General features: G+C 47.4%; 1 protein-coding gene across 4 annotated transcripts in view; it reads right to left on the bottom strand.

Annotated features, from left to right (window-relative positions):
- The window catches only part of ACSF2 (acyl-CoA synthetase family member 2), a 50,459-nt gene that overhangs the window by 12,325 nt on the left and 20,458 nt on the right, over positions 1 to 17,676 (bottom strand). For 2 of the 4 annotated variants that reach the window (XM_064675932.1, XM_064675934.1), the window contains 9 exons: positions 16,666 to 16,794; positions 15,623 to 15,676; positions 12,889 to 13,007; positions 12,503 to 12,665; positions 11,991 to 12,086; positions 10,920 to 11,068; positions 10,225 to 10,316; positions 9,018 to 9,094; positions 25 to 93 (listed from right to left, as the gene is read on the bottom strand). In XM_064675932.1, the coding sequence (XP_064532002.1) occupies positions 25 to 93; positions 9,018 to 9,094; positions 10,225 to 10,316; positions 10,920 to 11,068; positions 11,991 to 12,086; positions 12,503 to 12,665; positions 12,889 to 13,007; positions 15,623 to 15,676; positions 16,666 to 16,794 (948 nt within the window). The remainder of the gene's footprint in view (positions 1 to 24; positions 94 to 9,017; positions 9,095 to 10,224; positions 10,317 to 10,919; positions 11,069 to 11,990; positions 12,087 to 12,502; positions 12,666 to 12,888; positions 13,008 to 15,622; positions 15,677 to 16,665; positions 16,795 to 17,676) is intronic. The other 2 variants (XM_064675933.1, XM_064675935.1) reach the window with 1 other exon arrangement.

Here is a 17,676-nt window from a genome sequence, read left to right as displayed (position 1 = left end):
ACAACTCCCTCACCAACCTCCTACCTGGGGCCATGGAGGATGTAGAAAACCTTGCTGTCCTCCACCTGGACAAGAACCAGCTGAGCAGCTACCCTGTGAATGCAATGAGTAAGCTGAGAGTGCTGGAGGAACTGAAACTTTCTCATAACCCAATTGAGGTCATCCCTGACAACGCCTTCCAGTCCTTTGGGCGATACCTGCAGACACTCAACCTGGACAACATGAAACTGAAGAAGGTGAGTCCCTTCTCTTTCCATTTGCTCCAGATAAGAAACATGGGGCTTGGTTTTCTTCCCCTTTGCAAAGCCCTCTATTTGCTGTCCCTCCATTGCAGAGGAGAGAGGAGATGCAGGTCTGCAGGCTCTGCAGGCAGTGAGGCTCTGGCCAGCTGACAACACCCTGACATGGCTCTAGCAAGGGATGAGAGTACTCCACCCTTCTGTTGAGTTATTTTATGTAAAACCAAATTATCTGGAGCTGATTAAACCCCTTGGAAAGGCAGTGCATTCCCTCCCAGGCTGGAGGTGACACAAGACATTGACAAAGGTATTTGGGATGCTCCAGGACAATGAGCAACATTCCATCCTCCCAGAAACAAGGTGTGAGATGAGAGGTGAACATCTGCCTTGTACTGGAGGGACTGAAGGGCACTGCCTCCTTGCAGAGCTGAACTGCTCTGCCTCCTTTGCTCAGCCCCAGTCCCTGCTGTAGGCTGGGAGGGGGAGACTCCTCAGATGGGCCATGAATAGCCATGGCTTCTTACCCACACTGCAGGCAGGTAGACATAGGGACCTTCACCTTCACCTCCCGCCTGCCTCCCAACCTGACACGTTATAAAGAAAGGTTTGTTTATTGATGCTCTCTCTAAAGAAACTCTCGCAGCATCTTACAAAGGGGCCCTGTTCCCACTGGAGAGGAGGAGGGATGTTCAGGTATCCCGAATGGCAAAACAACCCCCTTCTTTTTCTGTGAGAACGCGGGATCCATAGGCAGGAACATCACACTCACGGAATCACTGGTGTTAGGACTCTGAAATGCCAGGCAGTGCAGGAACAGAACCCAACACCAGTGCAAGAGCAGCAGCACCTTGATGCAGCCTGATGTCCCAGGTGAATCCTCCACAGCTGGAAAGGGAGGGCGGAGCAGAACAATTCTCCCTGGGATGATGCTTTGCCAGGAAGCCCAAAGACAAAGAGCATCCAGGCAGGCTGGGACTTCGTGGCAAAGCAACACCCACCACATGCAGGGAGGTGTGATGAAAAAGAGAATTTCTTAGCAACAAAGAGCAACTCAGAACATCTCACAGAGACAAGCAGATCACAGGAAAGGTACCAGGAATGCAGCACACCACAATTTTCAAGGGGATCTAACATCCCAAAAACCTCAGAATTGTGCCTCAAAAACTGGCATTACAGCTTGCCCAGGTGAAGAAGAACACTACCTAACCAGCTTGGTAGCACTCAGTACTTAAGCCCTTGTCCACTCTCAGCATTAACCTCTACAGGATGGGACTGAGCAAACACTTGAAAACAACCTACTGACCTCACTAGGCAAGATCTTAGATGTGCCATCACAGCACTTTTGTAGACTCAGTTCTAAGGCACTTTCAGTCAAATTTTATAGCTTAAATGTTGTACCAGATGTAGAGACATCAGAATCCCAAGTTACACGTTGAAGAAATTAGACTAACCCACGATGCTGGGATGCTCCCATGTCCTCAGAGTGACCAAAAAGCAAAGGTTAAAAATTCTAGCCAGAAAAAAAGACTTTGTTTTTTACAGTGACCACCTGTGGAGAGGATCTTTAAAGACTCTTCTGCAGCCAATGGCTCCTTTCCTCCCACACAGCCCAACAGGACACCAGTTTACGGGATCAGCACTGACAGGGGTGGCTTCTGCAGCTTTAGGGCTTGCAAAAACAAAGCTCCCAGTTCAGCATTGTCTCTTCAAATCCTCAAAGGCCTCATACCCAAATGGCCCACACATGAACTTTGCACTGCTAAGAAACATCTAATCACACAGGCCGTGTGATCTAGGAAATCACCACTGAATACTCTGAGTGCTGCTGGCACTTGACTGCAGCTCTTTCTCCTTCACAAATATACTGTCCTCAGCTGCTCCCTGCATGGCTGCAAGATTTTTGAGCTGATCAAGTGCAAAACCCTTCCACACAAATCTATCCCGGCCTAAATGGCACTTGAGCAGAAGGAAGGGGGGGCCCTCAGGCTGCAGCACAGAGCTCCCCCCTCCCCACTGGCATCAAGGACACACACCAGTCCCCCACAGGGCTGCACCACGCAGGCCAGGACCCACCATGTACCTCAACATGAGACCAGGCAATGCAATTCCTGGAAGCTTTACATACACTCATCTTTGCATATTTAGTGTAAAATAAATTAACAGCAGCAATCCTCCGTGTAAATAAGGGGAAAATCACCCATTTCTTCACAAAGACACGCTCTGGCAGGCAGCAAGGCAGCTGTTAGCAGCAGATGCAAACTCTTCTCAGGGGGCTGGGAGAGGCATGAGCAGCTGAGACAGTAACACCACTGTCCAAACCTACCGTCCCACTGCACAGCGTGCCAGCATCCCTCTGAGCAGCTCCACTATCAGCACAGTAAAACCTCCCAAGGTCAGCTCAGCTCTGGACTGCACAGGCCAGCACCACTGACTGTCCAACAGCTACAGGGATCTGGGAGTCTCTTAGCTAAGCTCTAATCCCATCCAGCATTGCTTAATTTGGAAGATGACAAAAGTTCACAGCTTAAAATAGTGCATTTCCTCTGTCAAGTTTTTCAGCTCAGAGAGCATGAACACGCTCTGATGGTCCATCTGAAGTGCAAGCTTCTGGTCAGAAATGGGAGCACAGATCCTTGGCTGGGGGGCTTTAGGTAGACCTAGTGAGTCTCCTCTCCAACCTTCAGAGAAAGCTTTCCCCTCACTTTGAGAAGGGGGAGAAATGTTTTGTCATACCTAACAAGACCTTTGTGCTTTGTCAGTGATCCCCTCTCCAATCCATCACCGCCAAGGAAGTTTGTGTTGAGGGGTTTGCTTTCAAGAACTTTCCAACCTGAGTAACCATGGGCTGAAAGATGCCAGAGATGAGGCCTCAGGGAAAAAAGGACAGGGCTGCAGAGCCAGGTCCACAGCCTCCCTCTGCTTTTTGGCAGCTTTTTAAAAGGAGGCTCTACCTTAAAGCCTCTCCAGTAATCAAAAAAAAAAAAAAAAAGACAAATCTTGCAGCAGCCCCTGCAAAAAAACAACTGGAAATGGGAAAAAATGGAGGAGGCTGAGGTGCTGGAAATGTGCCTGTATATCTACACTGCTCAGATGCCAAGTGTAACTTTCCACTCCGAGCCCCTGGGCACTGCCAAAGTCTACAGCCCCTTCAGACGCCACAAACACTCCCTCCTTAAGTCGCTCCAGGACAGGCAAGGCAACAGGCATTGGGAGAACTTCCAGCCTTGGAAAGGAATTCACCCAGAAAATATCTTCATTTAGCATGGCTCAAAAATAAAAAGGGCTGCCAGACTTCACTTTATTTAGTGATGTGGCTGCACAGACAATCCCACATGGATTTGGGATGTAGCTCTCTTTGTAGGAGACTCCATCCTCCTTGAGCCCACCAGCCTGTTGCCTCTCTTAGGTGGACAGGGCTTCCAGCAAGCCAGAACCTTCTCTTGCTCTCTCCATGCTTCATAATATCACAGAATGGCCTGAGTTGGAAAGGACCTTAAAGATCATCTCTTTCCAACCCCCTGTCATGGGCAGGGACACCTTCTACTAGAGCAGGTTGCTCCAAGCCCTGTCCAACCTGGTCTTGAACACTTCCAGAGATGGGGCATTCACAACTCCTCTGGGCAACCTGTGCCAGGGCCTGATGTTCATGCCACTAAAAGCCTTGAAGGGAGGCGCTCAGGTTTGAAGTCCCCACCCCCAGCTCCTCGTTCCTCTCCAGAAAACCTCTGTGCTTCAGTTTGCAGACAACGCGTTCTCCGGCGTGACCGTGCTGAAGGCAGCCCACCTGGAGAACAACCGGCTCACCCAGCTGCCCCGAAACTTCCCCTTCGACAAAATGGAGACGCTGACCCTCTCCAGGAACTCCTGGCACTGCAACTGCCAGCTGGCAAATCTGCGCAAGTATGGCACCGCGCGCCCCGTCTCTCCCTGGGCTCCCCTTGGGGGTGGGCACCCCCCTGGGCGGTGCCAGGCAAAAAGAGGCTGCTCTCATGCTCGGCAGCTCTCTCCTCAGCTTACCCTCTTGATGTTCATGGTTTGTGCCTCTTGTAAGCTCCGGGTTTTCCCCCTCCCCGTGTCCCAGGTGGCTGAAGGGGAATCGCACCCGCACCGAGGATACCTGCTCCACGCCCTCGCAGTACCGGGGACAGTCCATCCGGGACACCCCCGCCCTCCGCACCTGCAAGCTGCCCACCAAGAGGTCCAGGAAGGGAAGCCGCCATTGAACACGTAAGATGGTTCCCTTTTAAGATGATTCCCTTTTAATCACACCTGCAGCAAACCACAAAAGGCGCTGGGTGTTCTGTCTCTGACTTAAATGACACCAGGTTACGTTCGTGACAGCTCATCCATTCCCCCACTGATGCCTCCATCTCCTGGCAATGCTGAGCTCCATGAGCTCCCAGAGCAGAGAACCTGCCTGGAGCATCAGGGATGGAGTCAACTCCGTAAAGCAAACACAGGGATAAAGACAGGCCTGGGGTGGAAAGTAAGGGCAAAGCATGTAAACAAATGTAAAACAGAGAAGCAAGGACTCTGAAAATATACACAGAACAGCAATCAGCTTTGAAATCTTCAGAGCTCCTATGGCAACATGTGAAAAATCCAATCTCTTTTTGCAGGAATTATTGTACTTTAGAAAAACAAACAAAAGCCCTGCTTAACAAGGTTTAAGCATCAATCATGCCTCAGGAACCATGGTGATATGCACCCTGTACAATGCAATGAAGCCCCATACCAAGTCAAGATGTAATTGTTGGGCAACAGGGATAAGCATGATATATCAAAACAAGGGTGGACTCAGCCCACCCTTGCCCTGAGCTGGGATCACACAGGCTTTGGTTTTCCAACCAACTGGAAATGCTCAGCCCTTTGCCCTAGTAAAGGTCCTCCAGGTCTGGTGTGAAATCCAGGGCAGGACATTGCTGGGAAATCTGGCCCTAGGCTGCCCAGCCCAAAGGAAAATAGATACCTTCCACAAGGAGCAGCTCTTGATCCAGCTCTTGCCTTTCAGCAAATACAATTCCCATCCAAGACAGTCAGGTATTTAAAAACAAGGGCTGATGCCTTCAAATGAGTATCCCAGCAGAGGGAGGTTTGAGACAGCAAATATTCTTTGGTAAGGTGTCCTGGGCCAGAAGGTGAGTCAGAGACAGGGCTGCCTTTCCCTCCAGCAATGAGCTTGCTGACGGTCACCAATCCAAACACCGATCCCACAAACACCTTCCACAGCTGGAAACTACCAAGAGTATTAAATTCAGCCCACAGAGGAGCAAAAAAGCCACAACTGTCATCACTCCATTCCAAGTATTTTAATTTTTCCCATCCTGGGAGTAGGACTGAAGCTTCTACGGATTCCAAAGGACCTTGAATGAGCCTGGAAGTTTGTAAGCTCCTAGGAAAGGGAACTTTGCTCATTTGTTAAGTGACCCTGCACTGTGCCCTTTCAGATCAGAAAAGAAAAGGCAGAAGCCCTAAGCCCAGTTGTGGCCATTTGGTCCCCAGTTCACTAAGGATATGCACAACAGGATGGAGAAAGGAAATTTATGACCAAAATGTCAGGGATTATGCCAGCTGCTCTGTGCCTTTCTAAACTGGTTATTTCTCTTGTAGTGCCAGAGGTTTTATGGATTAGAGATGGAAATACCAGTCATTCCACACAGGGCGGGTAAAGTTTCGCTCTAAGGATGGAAAAACTTCAGTTTTCTAAACCACAATACTTAAATATTTTTTATTTACAGGTCTGACCCTTCTTAACCTTCTTTTCTCCCTGCCTGAGCTCAATCCCAGTTCACTCTTCCATAATGAGAGTAAGAAAGCCATGAAACAACAAAAAAACACCAATAATGCCTGTTTTTTTTCTGTAGTACCTTTCATCCAGCTCCCTCAAACAGGTTTACAAGTGTTAATGAAATAGAAAACTACTTATTCCAGCCTTGCAGAAGACAAAGCTCAGTGCCTTTGGGTGTCAGTGCCAAAATGCAGGTATACAAACCCACTCCAGCATGGTGAGCATGAAGTTTAAGGAATATGAAGTACCTCTGACTTCATCTTGCACCTCTTGAGAGCCAGGCAGCTTTCTGTCAGCTACAAGGAGTCTGTATTTCAGGGATGAGCAGTGACTGGGGTCACTGACCACATCTGAGATGAAAAGCTGTTTGGTAGTTTCTAAAATTCTACCTGCCCTGGATTTTCAGAACTGGGGCACCAAAATAATTCACTACTCTTGAAAATTTTGCTCTGGGTTTTACTTTACCAAGAAACTCCTCCTTGACCATCAACACTTTGGGTAAGATACTTAGGAGTCACACAGCAAGCTGGCAGAAGAGCTCAGAGACAGGACCAACCCATCTTCTCTACTGTGGAAACCTGCAACAGCTCCTTGACTCCCAGCTCCTCACTTTCAAGGATGGGCTTCATTTGCTGATTTAAAAATAAACACACAAATGCCACAAGTTTATTGCTGTGCTTGATAAATCTCCTTAAAGATGTGGCTTTCTCTCTTTTTTCACCCCAGCAGGCCCCAGTATGGCCCGTCCTGGTGACCGGTCACTTCAACCATCAGAAAACTACTGACTTCCGAGTCCTTCCTTGAGCTTCTCCTACCTGTCAGGAAACATTTCTGACATATCCAAACACCTCCAGCCTCCTCCGACTCCCCGCTTCTCTGCTGATCGCAGGATGGAATCCACCTTTTCAATCTTTTCCGACATCTTATGTATTTTAAAAGAGGCGTTTTTAAAAACTAAACTATGCATGACCGTACTAAGACAAGCTAACCTAGATCCTGCCGGTAAAACACAGTCATCTCTCCCAGAGGAAACACATCCCACGTCCCCCATCAACCAGTTGGTCGCTGTCTCTCCCATTCCAGCGGAGTGGAAGCAAGTGGGAAGGTAGGAGCATCCCTCCCCCAGCTGCTTGATCAGGAAAATCGGTCTCAACCCACGCAAAGAGACTCCTCTGCCTTCCCACGGAGGGGATCCCTGCAGGCCAGGGCTGAGGGGACAGTGAAGCAGTGACCAAGAACCAGAGGCCCTGAGGCCGAGCTGCCTTCCACACCAAAAGGTAAAAATCTCCCTAAGTCGGCCAGAAATCCTTTAAGGGAAGCAGTACTGGGAATCCCCAAAACTGGAGCCATCTGAAGACTGGATTCCCTCCCACTCTGTGGGGTCTACCAAGATGTACATCCAAGAGGAGAAGGTATGCACCGTGCAGCTGGCTCAGGCACCCCTCCTCTCCTCCCTGCCCATACCCCAGAGGATCTAGCAGGACACCAGGATGACTGTGGTTTATTGTCATGGCTATTACAACACCACAGTTTCAATTTAACTACGTTTTTTAATCCTAAAGAGTTATATAAATATATGTATATTTATTCCTCTGTAACTGAGTGTAAATGACCTTCAAGAGGGTGAAAACTCCTCTGTCTCCTATATAGAAATCAAATTGTATATTTTCTTATGTACATCTTCTGTATAAAGCTCTTGCTGCAAATATGAAGTCAACAAGTCTCTCTGTGTCTGTCTGAGGGCTGGAGGGATCAGAAGTAACATGAGACCAGTGGCACAAATATAGACTTAATCCTCTTTATCCCATGGGCAGAACAACTGTTTGGGAGGGTTTTATTATTTTTCCCTCTACAAAACAGGAACATGTGACACCTAATGAGTCCTGGGCATTTGCAGTAATGCCTGAAAATATTTTGTGAGGCCAAACTCAAGCTTATTATAAAAATAGGTAGCATCACCTGACAGAGTTCAAACAACAGCACCAGGGTTGCCCCTGGTGTTATCAGATTGGCATTAAGAGCATCATATCCAGGAAAAAACCCTGGCTGCCTCCGAGGTGGCTCCAGGACAGATGCCCTGGATTCCCCTGGTCCATGGCAGGACACACAGTTGTCCCTGTAAAACCCTGGTGCAGTTGGGGTCTGCCAAGAACAACATGCCTAATCTGACTCCCAGCCCCACGTGTTTGTCCATCACATCAGCCTGCTTCCTCAGCCTTCAGAAGCAGTGTGGTACTGAACTAACTTCCTTTAGAGTAAAACAAAAACAAAGAAAATCCTTTTTTTGGCTCAGCCATTCACCTGCAGATGGCAGGACTTGCCTAGGAAATGTGTCACCTGGAATGCCCCCAGCCCCCTCGCTGGTGGCCCGTTCCCCTCCACGTGCAGGATGTGCTGATGCTCTTGCACAGGCCCAGGGTGTCAGGACATGCAGTGGAGCAGCAGAACACGTGGCCCAACACGTGCTGCCCTTCTGGCAACACACCACTTGGTGCTGTGCATGTGGATGGCACCATTCCCACGATCCAGTGACAAAAAACACGCAACAAGGTTTTGCATCCACTTGCAACCCAGGATGGTGAAACCAACTCAACAGCCCTCACAGCAAGAGGGACATGTGCACCCACCCACACCAACACAAACCAGCAATGCCTCTTCCATCACCATCCTTGCAGTGTGGACAACAGAATATTTATAAAAGTTTTGAAATGCACCAGCAGAATTTCAGTTCATGGCCCTGAATGCAATGCCTCCTCCTCTTACAAAGCTTTCTCCCCAGATCCCCAAGAGCAACCAAGCAGAACCCCCCTTCTGCCTCACAGCCCCTCTGCACCTTCTCTCCTCAGCCTGGCCCGCATCCAGGGTCCCATCATGCTGATCCCAGAAACTTTGGCACCACCAGGTACAACTGTGGTCCAGATACACCCAAAATTGGGGTCTCACCATGACAAACACCCGTTGTAGGTCTGGTTACAGCAGCCACAACTCACCACGAGCTTTGGTATGTGCATCTTGGTCATAATTGTCTTCATGATCTCAGGGGGAACAGGAGAACCTGCAATGATTCCTGGAAGAAAGAGGAAAAGACCTTGGAAACCATCTATTTATTCCCAGGAGCAGTCCCTCAAATGGTTCTGCACTCCCAGAGTTCAATGCTGGCAAGATCTCTGGGGTACAATGGCTCATGTCAAAATACTGTCTATATTTATAGTTACTTTGTTTCGTTGTTATTTATAGTTATTCTAGAAGCAAAGGCTGCAGCAAGGCCAGTTTGCCTGAATGAACTAAGGGTTGGCAGAGTTCACTCGTTCGGAAGATAAACTCTATAGCACAAACCTAGTCCAACCTGCAGTTCCCAAAAAAAGGAAAGATTCAGAGGAGAAAGAGGTGCAGATTTTTGGCAGGACAAACACTCCCATCAATCCTCACCATAAACCCCAAAACCTTTCCTCCTGCCTTGCACAGAGCAGCCCTTTTGGGAGAGGGCAGATCCCACTGCCACCTGTTTCATCCTAGGATGACAGAGCAGAAGAGTGGAGTAATATATGGGCTTTTCTGGGGAACAGGATCAGACAGGATCATTTTTCACATAGCAGAGATGATTAGGTAACTGCTTAAATATTTCTTTATGCTCCAGCATCATCTTCTCTCTGTGCTGTTACTGCCTCAAAAAGGGCTGTGGTCTCCCTGTTTCAGCTCAGCTATTTTCAAGGTTGGCTGCAACAAGAGAGGAACCTCCAGCACAGGGTATCACACCCTCTCCAGTACTTGGATCAATGACTTCAGAAACTGGCAGGAAACTTTAGGTCAGAGAGAGAAATCCCAGCGTGGCTCTGCTTTAGGGACTGCACCACCTTGAAGCACAGAAAGCATCTGCTGCCACACGGTGGTGGCTGGTGAGATGGGAGCTGAGGAAAATCAGGCTATTCCTGATACCTCCCCTTGCAGCTAAAACAGAAAGGTCCTTTCCTAGGACTGCCTTAAGATGAGAGAAGAGTCCTAAAATACATAATGATCTAAGGATTCCCCAGGGAAAGGAAATGTAGCATCAAATTAACAGGGGAAACACAAGGCTCGCACAACTAAACTCTTCCCACCAGAAGAGCCATTTGCTCACAAAACTTAATGCAGCCTCCCAGCAGGGAACCAGAAATATCCTGTTTCTCAAGATTTTTCCATTTGGGTTCTGAGCCTTACCTCCCTGGAGAGATGACAGGTCGTAGGAGTCAAAGTCTGGCTGGGAGAGCATGTCTATGAACATGGTCGGTGTGCCAAGGAGGAAGGTGCATCTTGAGGAAGAGGGGAGGGAAAAAAGGCAAAGCTGCAGAGCCAGAACTGGGGGCAGCCCCAGCTCAGCACCACAGCTCAGCACCCATCCCATCCCACCCTTCACACGGGGGAGCAGAGCAGCAGAATAGAGGCAGGCACAGCAGATGTGCTACCCATCAGCACACAGATATATATATATATATAGATAGATATAAATATATAAACATAGACATATATGCATGTATGATGCAGACACAGCAACGGCTCTTTTGTTTCACAAGTTACACTTGAGGAACAACCTGGAAACACAACTGAGCTGGACTTAGAGAAGAAGGGCAGGTGTGTGAAAACACACCAACCACAGCAAACCAGGACACCACTACGCTTTCCAGGCAAAGCCATGTGGATCCTTTAATTCTGGGAGAAGTGTGACACACTCCCAAGCACAGCTGGAAAGGCAGATTTTGGCTCCTGAAGTGCCTGCACAAGTATGTGCACCAGCAAACCCGACTCGCCCACCTTTGGAAGGAAGGGTGTGAGCAATGTCCTGGCAGGTGAGGTGAGGGAAGAAGCACAGCCACAGCCATGAACTGCTCTGTAACAAGACACAAACGAGCTCTCACTTCTCTCGAGACACGGCCTCCAGCGCAGCCTTCCCCTCGAAGCTGGGAGATGAGAAGATGCAGCAGGACCCGTGCAGGGCCATCACCATGCAGCCTCCCACCGACGCCAGGCAGTGATAGAGGGGTGCAGGGACGCAGAAGCGATGGTCCTGGGATCAGCCAGAGACAACAGTGAGGAGAAGAGACCCCTCCCCAGCCCATGTCCAGCCCATCTCACTGCTGAAGAGCAAAGATCAGAGCAGAGAGACTTTTTATCCTGATCCGCTTGTTGGAAATCTGACATTCAGCTGTGTTCCTGTTAGGTGGGAACACGACTCTCACACCTCCTGCCTTTAATAAAAATCACCTTGGGAAGTTTTTTAATGTCAAAATTTCATTCTGTAATTTTGCAATTTTTTTTTTTTTGCTGGACTCTTTAGTCTGTTATTACTTACACATTATATGCCAAAAGAGAAGAGTGGGAGTGCTGTGACAGGCATGAAATATTCAGGACTTGGCACATGCTATTAATTTTATTTTGTTTTTTTTTTTAAACACCAAAGACTCTGAAGACTGATTGAAACAATTCATCTATTTTCTGGATCAAAGCTGATATGTTAGAAATAAATAATTCAGAACTTCAAAAGAAAATATTTGCCTTTAACAATTTTTAAAAGAAACTACAAATAGAGAGGTCATACCCTGATAAGAGTTATGAGACTGTAAACATGACATTAAATGAAGTCATGTAAACCAAATTAAAACCTCATTCAACAGAATTCAAAGCTAACACTTAGTCTTGTAATTATTTGAAATAAGTATTCACCAAAATGAAACGTGAATAATTTCATGATTTTTCCCCCACAAAATGATAGCTCTTTTTTTTCCCCCCAAAAAAAACCTTCACATGAAACTGAAATGAATCATCAATGAACTCCACTGAAATGCAAAATGCTGTGCATTACTATCCCTCAATGTCATTTGCAGCAAAACATCCTGCCCTGTCTCTGAGCAAGCACCAACACTCTCCACACACGTGGTCTCTCTGTGGCAGTGGAGACCACCCCAAACTGTGTTCCCACCAAAACCCACCTGCTGTGTGATCCCCAGCCTCAGACCGATCAGATGGGCATTATTCACAATGTTCCTGTGGGAGAGGGTGGCTCCTTTGGGGCTTCCCGTTGTGCCCTGGAAGACAGAGCATTATGCAGTGATGCCACCTTTTCTGAGGATGAGCTACGTGTGCTCTGCAGAGACTTCCCAGGAAGACCCTGGGGTGATCTTGCACTTCATTCTCCAATCAGACATGGAAGACTGTTTTTTGGAATCTGAATCCCAAACCACACCAAAAAACAACCAAACTTCAGCTGGACAGAATTCACCTGACACCCTCTCATTTCCATCAGCCCTTGATAGAGTACTAAGCAGCAAGAATGGAAGAAGTAAGGGGAAATGCTAGAACACTTCTTCCATCCTACAGCAGAAGCTGGAAGCTTGTTTTCAGACAGCAGAAGGCAAAGGAAATGGGATGCTTGGCACCACACACATCTTTCCCCATGTCCCCAGTAAGAAACTCAACCACATGGAGCAGGCAGGGCACCTACTGAAGTGAACTGGATGTTGATGGGCTCATTGCAGGACAGGGTCTGCTCCACTGCTCTTAGCTGCTTCACCTGGCTGCTGTCCCCAGCCTGCATCACTTCATCCATGTGGAAGGTGCCAGGCAGCTTGGAGTCCAACATGATAACAATGGATAAGTCAGGTAGCCTGGCAGAGAGAAAAACAGCATCAGCAATAACAGAACAAGGAGAAAACTGCCCACACAGGTGCACACTGCTCAGGGCAAACCTCCAGGCCAGCCTAACTTCTCTTCAGATGAGACCAATTACAGGTCCTCCTTCCACCAAAGCCTGTGTTGTGCAGCTGAGGGGACACAAGGCAGGCCACGGCTGTGGGGTCAGTGCAAAAACACCGGGTGTTCCTAACTCACCTTTTGCTCTTTATTCCCCCTGGACTGGATTTTTCTATCTCAGGACATGACTGCTTCAGAATATCATAGTATTTCTGTGTTTTAAATTGAGTGGGGAACACCAGTGCCTTACAGCCAACCTGTGGAGGGAGACAGAAACTCATGAGAAGTCACGTTGGGTTGATGGTCAGGACACGATAAAGAGCAGCCACCACCAACACAGGAACCACAGGGAGGTTCACTGAGGACAAAAGCATTCATAGGTCTGTGCATTCATAAACCCCACCAAGGGCAGGGCAGGGTGCTGTCACGGCACATCCAGCACTCCAAGCCTGGATCCAGGCATGCAGCCAGTGCTTTGCTCCTCCTCAGTGCTGGGATCAGGATGGGCTGGATGATTTTTGCTGGGCAAGAGAGCAGAGCTGCAGCCTGAGGTTCCCCCTTCGCCCAGCATCAACACTACTTGTTGTGAGCACAAGGCAAGCAACCGATTTTTCAGATTATGAGTCTCAACACTTAACAAAAAAAAAAAAAAACAGTCCCAAAATATGAAGAAATAAATAAAGTTAAAACAAATTAATTTGTGTAGGTCTGAAATGAGGAATTTTGAGGAACTCTGGAAAAACAAGGAAACCTAAAGCCTGCCTCTAAGGCCAAGCCAAGATTTTACTGTGGGAGTTTTTTCATAAGGTGTTCCTTTTCCTAAGATTTTTTCCACATCTTTTTAAAGCGTTAGCTATTTGGAAAATTAAAACATTTTTCATTCAACCCTTACATTTACATAATCCCAAAACAAAGTGCCTTAATTACTCCAAGAATTTTCATTTCTTTTTCAGCAGAGGAGATTTGCTGAATTTGACCCAGATTTGCAAACTGCTTTCATCTTCCAAAAAATGCATTCTTGAGAAATAAACTATTTACAGAAATGATTTACTTGGCTGTTTTCATTATTTTCCCAAAGTCTGGGAAATGAGGAGACAAAGGCTATGCCAATAAACAATTTGTTAGTACCCTCTAGGCTTTGTCAGAAAGGAAGATAAACATTTGCTCTATTTTCTGGAACAGGCTGCCCAGAACCCAGGGGACTGAGTCTGTTTTGGGCCTTTGTAACTTTTTACTATTAATTCCTTCAAACTACAGTTCTGGTTGAACCAGCTCTGAAAAACAGATACTATGTGAGGAGAGGAGCTTGCAGGGCTGATGCTGTACGAGATAAGGGCACTTCCCACTTGGTTTCAACCTGAACGGCAGCAGACCTGTCTTCCAAGAACCTAGAACATGAAACCTGTCACCAGTTTGCTTTTGCAAAGCCCTGGAAATACAGTAGGAGTGCAAGGAATGGTTATTCTGTATTCATTTCCATATGCATCAAAGGGAGGGAACCTGATGGAGCAACAATGGGACCACACAGACGGACAGGATCCAACAGGCAAAGCCCCAAAGCCTTCAGGAATTTTGTTGTGCAAATTAACAAACACAAACAAATCATTAGGGGGCTGAGGAAAATGAGAGATCCCAGCTGCCAAAGGTGCATAAAAAAGCTGGGAATGCCGGCAAACCTGGGAAGGCAAGACAGGATCAATCCCCAGTGGAGTTGAAGCACATTTCTGCTCTTACCCCATCGACACTCCAGATTTACACCAGAAGAAAAATCAGAGCAGACTCTGACACAGGGAGATGGAAAGGAAAACAAAAGCCAAGTTTTGCTGAGGAAAAAGGGAAGTACTGAGCTGCACATTCCAGAGGGTGAGAGAAGCAGGAGGACATCCACCCTGGAAGAGACGTGCTTCACTGCAGCACTGGTTTCAACACCTACACACGAAAACAGGAGTGACACCAGCGAGAGCTGTGAGAGGCTTAAATGAAGGATGAAATGAGAATTCAAATTGCAGCCCCATGACCCAATTAGAGAGTTACTGATACAAGAGAAAAGTCTCCCTCAATTGCTAGAAATTATCCACTTTCTAGGTAAAACAATGAACTTGGATGGTGCTGGGAACACCCAGAAGTGTTCCCTCCCCTTTGATTTAAAGCTGAACAAACAACAGATGAACAAATTAGCTTCTTAATCTTAATTTTTAGCTATCAAACATTTAATAACCTGAATTCCTCATTATTTAAGCTAAGGAGCCTGAGCAGTTTAAATTGATTGGTGCTCTGCAAATTGCAGGCTCAAATTCAGGCAGGTGTATGAGGGTAGCTGAGGTGGCCAGGATCAGACAGCAGAAAGATGGTAAGCAGTGGCAATACCTAGGACTTAAACCAGTTTAAACCCAGGGCCAGCCAGACATCAGACAAACCTGGGAAGGGGAAATCAAGCTACCAAGTAGGCTGGTCCTTTCTGAGGTTCTACTTTCAAGGTGATTTTTGCCCCAAGCAGGAGGGGCAAAGAGGAGAGATCTCGTCTTGCCTTTTTTATCTCATTCCCTAGTAAATGACTGCTGACAGATAGGTTGGGTTGGGGTAATATAGGCAATACTGGCTGTTAGCAGGGAGGGAGGGGGATGAGAAGGAGGCAGAAGTGTCCATCAAACAGACAGGGTGGCAGCCACGGGGAACAGCAACATCTGTGACCACTGAACTGCAGCTTGGTCCCCTTGGTCACTGTCCCCTCTACACCCACCACTAGCCCTGATTTCCAGCCAGTTATCCCTGATATGCTCAAGCAGAAGCTCATCTGTACCATGTCCCCACTCTCCCAGATGCTGCTTGTAGGTGTTTTCACAGCAAATCAATTAGTGAGTGCCATACAAACCTTCTTGAGGATAAACTCCAGCTCAGAGGCCTGGTAGGCTGGATTCACAGATACCTGAGGAGGGAGAAACAAGAAAGTTGATCAGAGTTACCCTTGCCTTGAAAATCCTCCCCTCAGCATATATTCCAACAGAAAAGTTCTCCCAGGGATAAGCCACACTCAGAGCCTCTCCTCCAACACACAAAACTAAGAGCTCACCACCAGAGGGATTCCACATCCACGGAAAAAAAAATCCAAATTCTGTGATTGCACAAAAGAAAACAGTCCCAAAAGAGATTTATGTGAGGGAGGTCACACAGTCAAAACAGAGTTTCAGAAACAGAAACCAGACCTCCTGTCCCACTGGCAGATAGTCAATCCACTAAACTAGATCAAAACTCGAGTGCAAGTCAGGATTCTTGATGGACAACCACGAAATACTTTCTCAGTCCAGCTCTCCACAGAAGCAGTATTGGCTGCTGCAATTGAGTTCACCTCCAGGTTCATACTGAGCCACACTCCTCCACCCTGTTCCTGCAGACACTGGGCTAAACCAGGATGAAGAGAACAGACCACAAGGCAAGGTTTAGACCTTACTGCCCAAATAAGGTGTATTTTGGTGAATATGCCAGGTCATATTATCAAATTAAAATTGTCTTTGGGGTTATGCAGCTTGGACTAGATTTTTAAATGAGCATTTGTGCCTTGGAGCAATACATTTGGAAGGGACCTAACCAGCTGGTAACGGGTTAGGACAGCAGCATCCCACAAAAAATGGTCCTGTAGGCAAAAGCACATCTCCTTCTGTCATCAGCTGCTGTAAGTTAGTTCACAGTAGTTTCTTGCTGCTCCATCCTCTGCAGTGTGTTTCCCTACAGAGTGGAGGACAAAGATGCAGAGAGCTGCACAGATCTTGTTTAAATACTGCATTCAGTTATAGACAGCATGCCAGGTAAGAGCATGAAAAAAAGAGACAACAAACTTTATTCTCCAGTGTCTCCTATCGTTTCTTTGTCTCCTTTCCCAACAGACTGCTAAAACCCCAGACACAGCACACTCCTTACCAGGATGATTCCTGCCTGGGCCGTTGCAAACTGCATGAGAACCCACTCGTATTTATTGGGTCCCCACATCCCCAGCCGGTCTCCTTTCTTTAGGCCAAGAGCCAGAAGCCCAGCTGCTGCTTGGTCCACCTGTAAAACACAGGACAAGAGCCTGAGGATCACACATGGGATGCAGTGGGGCATATTTGTCTCCAGGCACTGCTTTCTGGGGAAAAAGCATCGTTTTTGCAACTGAAATGGGACAGAATGTACCTCCCCTGCGCAGCCCATCAGCCTATGGCTGCAGCAGCTGCTGAGCCCCAGAGCACAGACCTGCTCAGCAGGTTAACTGAAAGCACAGAAATAACAAGCCTGGAACAATACCATAAAGCAGGAAGGAAACCAAAATGGGCAATTAGGTACAAATTGTTGTAAGTTAATTCTTGCTCTAGGACTACTTAGTGCCTGGCTCCTCATCAGCTACACTGAGGACTAAGCCTTACCCACATGCTGGGCCCATCCACACTGTTGGATCTGCCTCCCTTTTGGGATATCACTTACCTTGAAAAGGACTTGAGTAAAGAAAATTGTATAGTGTGATTTTTGACCAGTTTGGGGTTCCTATCTTCATAAGTCCTATGAGGAGCAGCTGAAGTTGCTGGGGGGGCTCAGCCCGGAGAAAAGGAGGCTCAGTGGGGACCTTCTCACTGTCTGCAAATCCCTGACAGGAGAGAGGAGCTGGGGGGGGGTCGGGCACTGCTCCCTAGAAACAAGGAACAGAAGAAGAGGAAAACTGTACCAGGGAGAGGTCAGGTTGGACATTAGGAGGAATTTCTTCACTGAAAGGGTTGTTAAATATTGGAAAGGACTTCCCAGGGAAGTGTTCAAGAAATGACTGGACGTGGAACTCAGTGCTCTCTGGTCTAGTTAACAAGGTGGGGATCAGTCAAAGATTGAACTCAATGATCTTGGAGATCTTTTCCAGTCTTAATGATTCTGTGATTCAGTGATTCATTAACTTGTATTCAGCCA

This window comes from Pseudopipra pipra, chromosome 19, assembly GCF_036250125.1.
Source record: "Pseudopipra pipra isolate bDixPip1 chromosome 19, bDixPip1.hap1, whole genome shotgun sequence".
Taxonomy (NCBI): domain Eukaryota; kingdom Metazoa; phylum Chordata; class Aves; order Passeriformes; family Pipridae; genus Pseudopipra; species Pseudopipra pipra.
The sequence above is the reverse complement of the archived record's forward strand: the minus strand, read 5'-3'. Positions and strand labels throughout refer to the sequence as shown.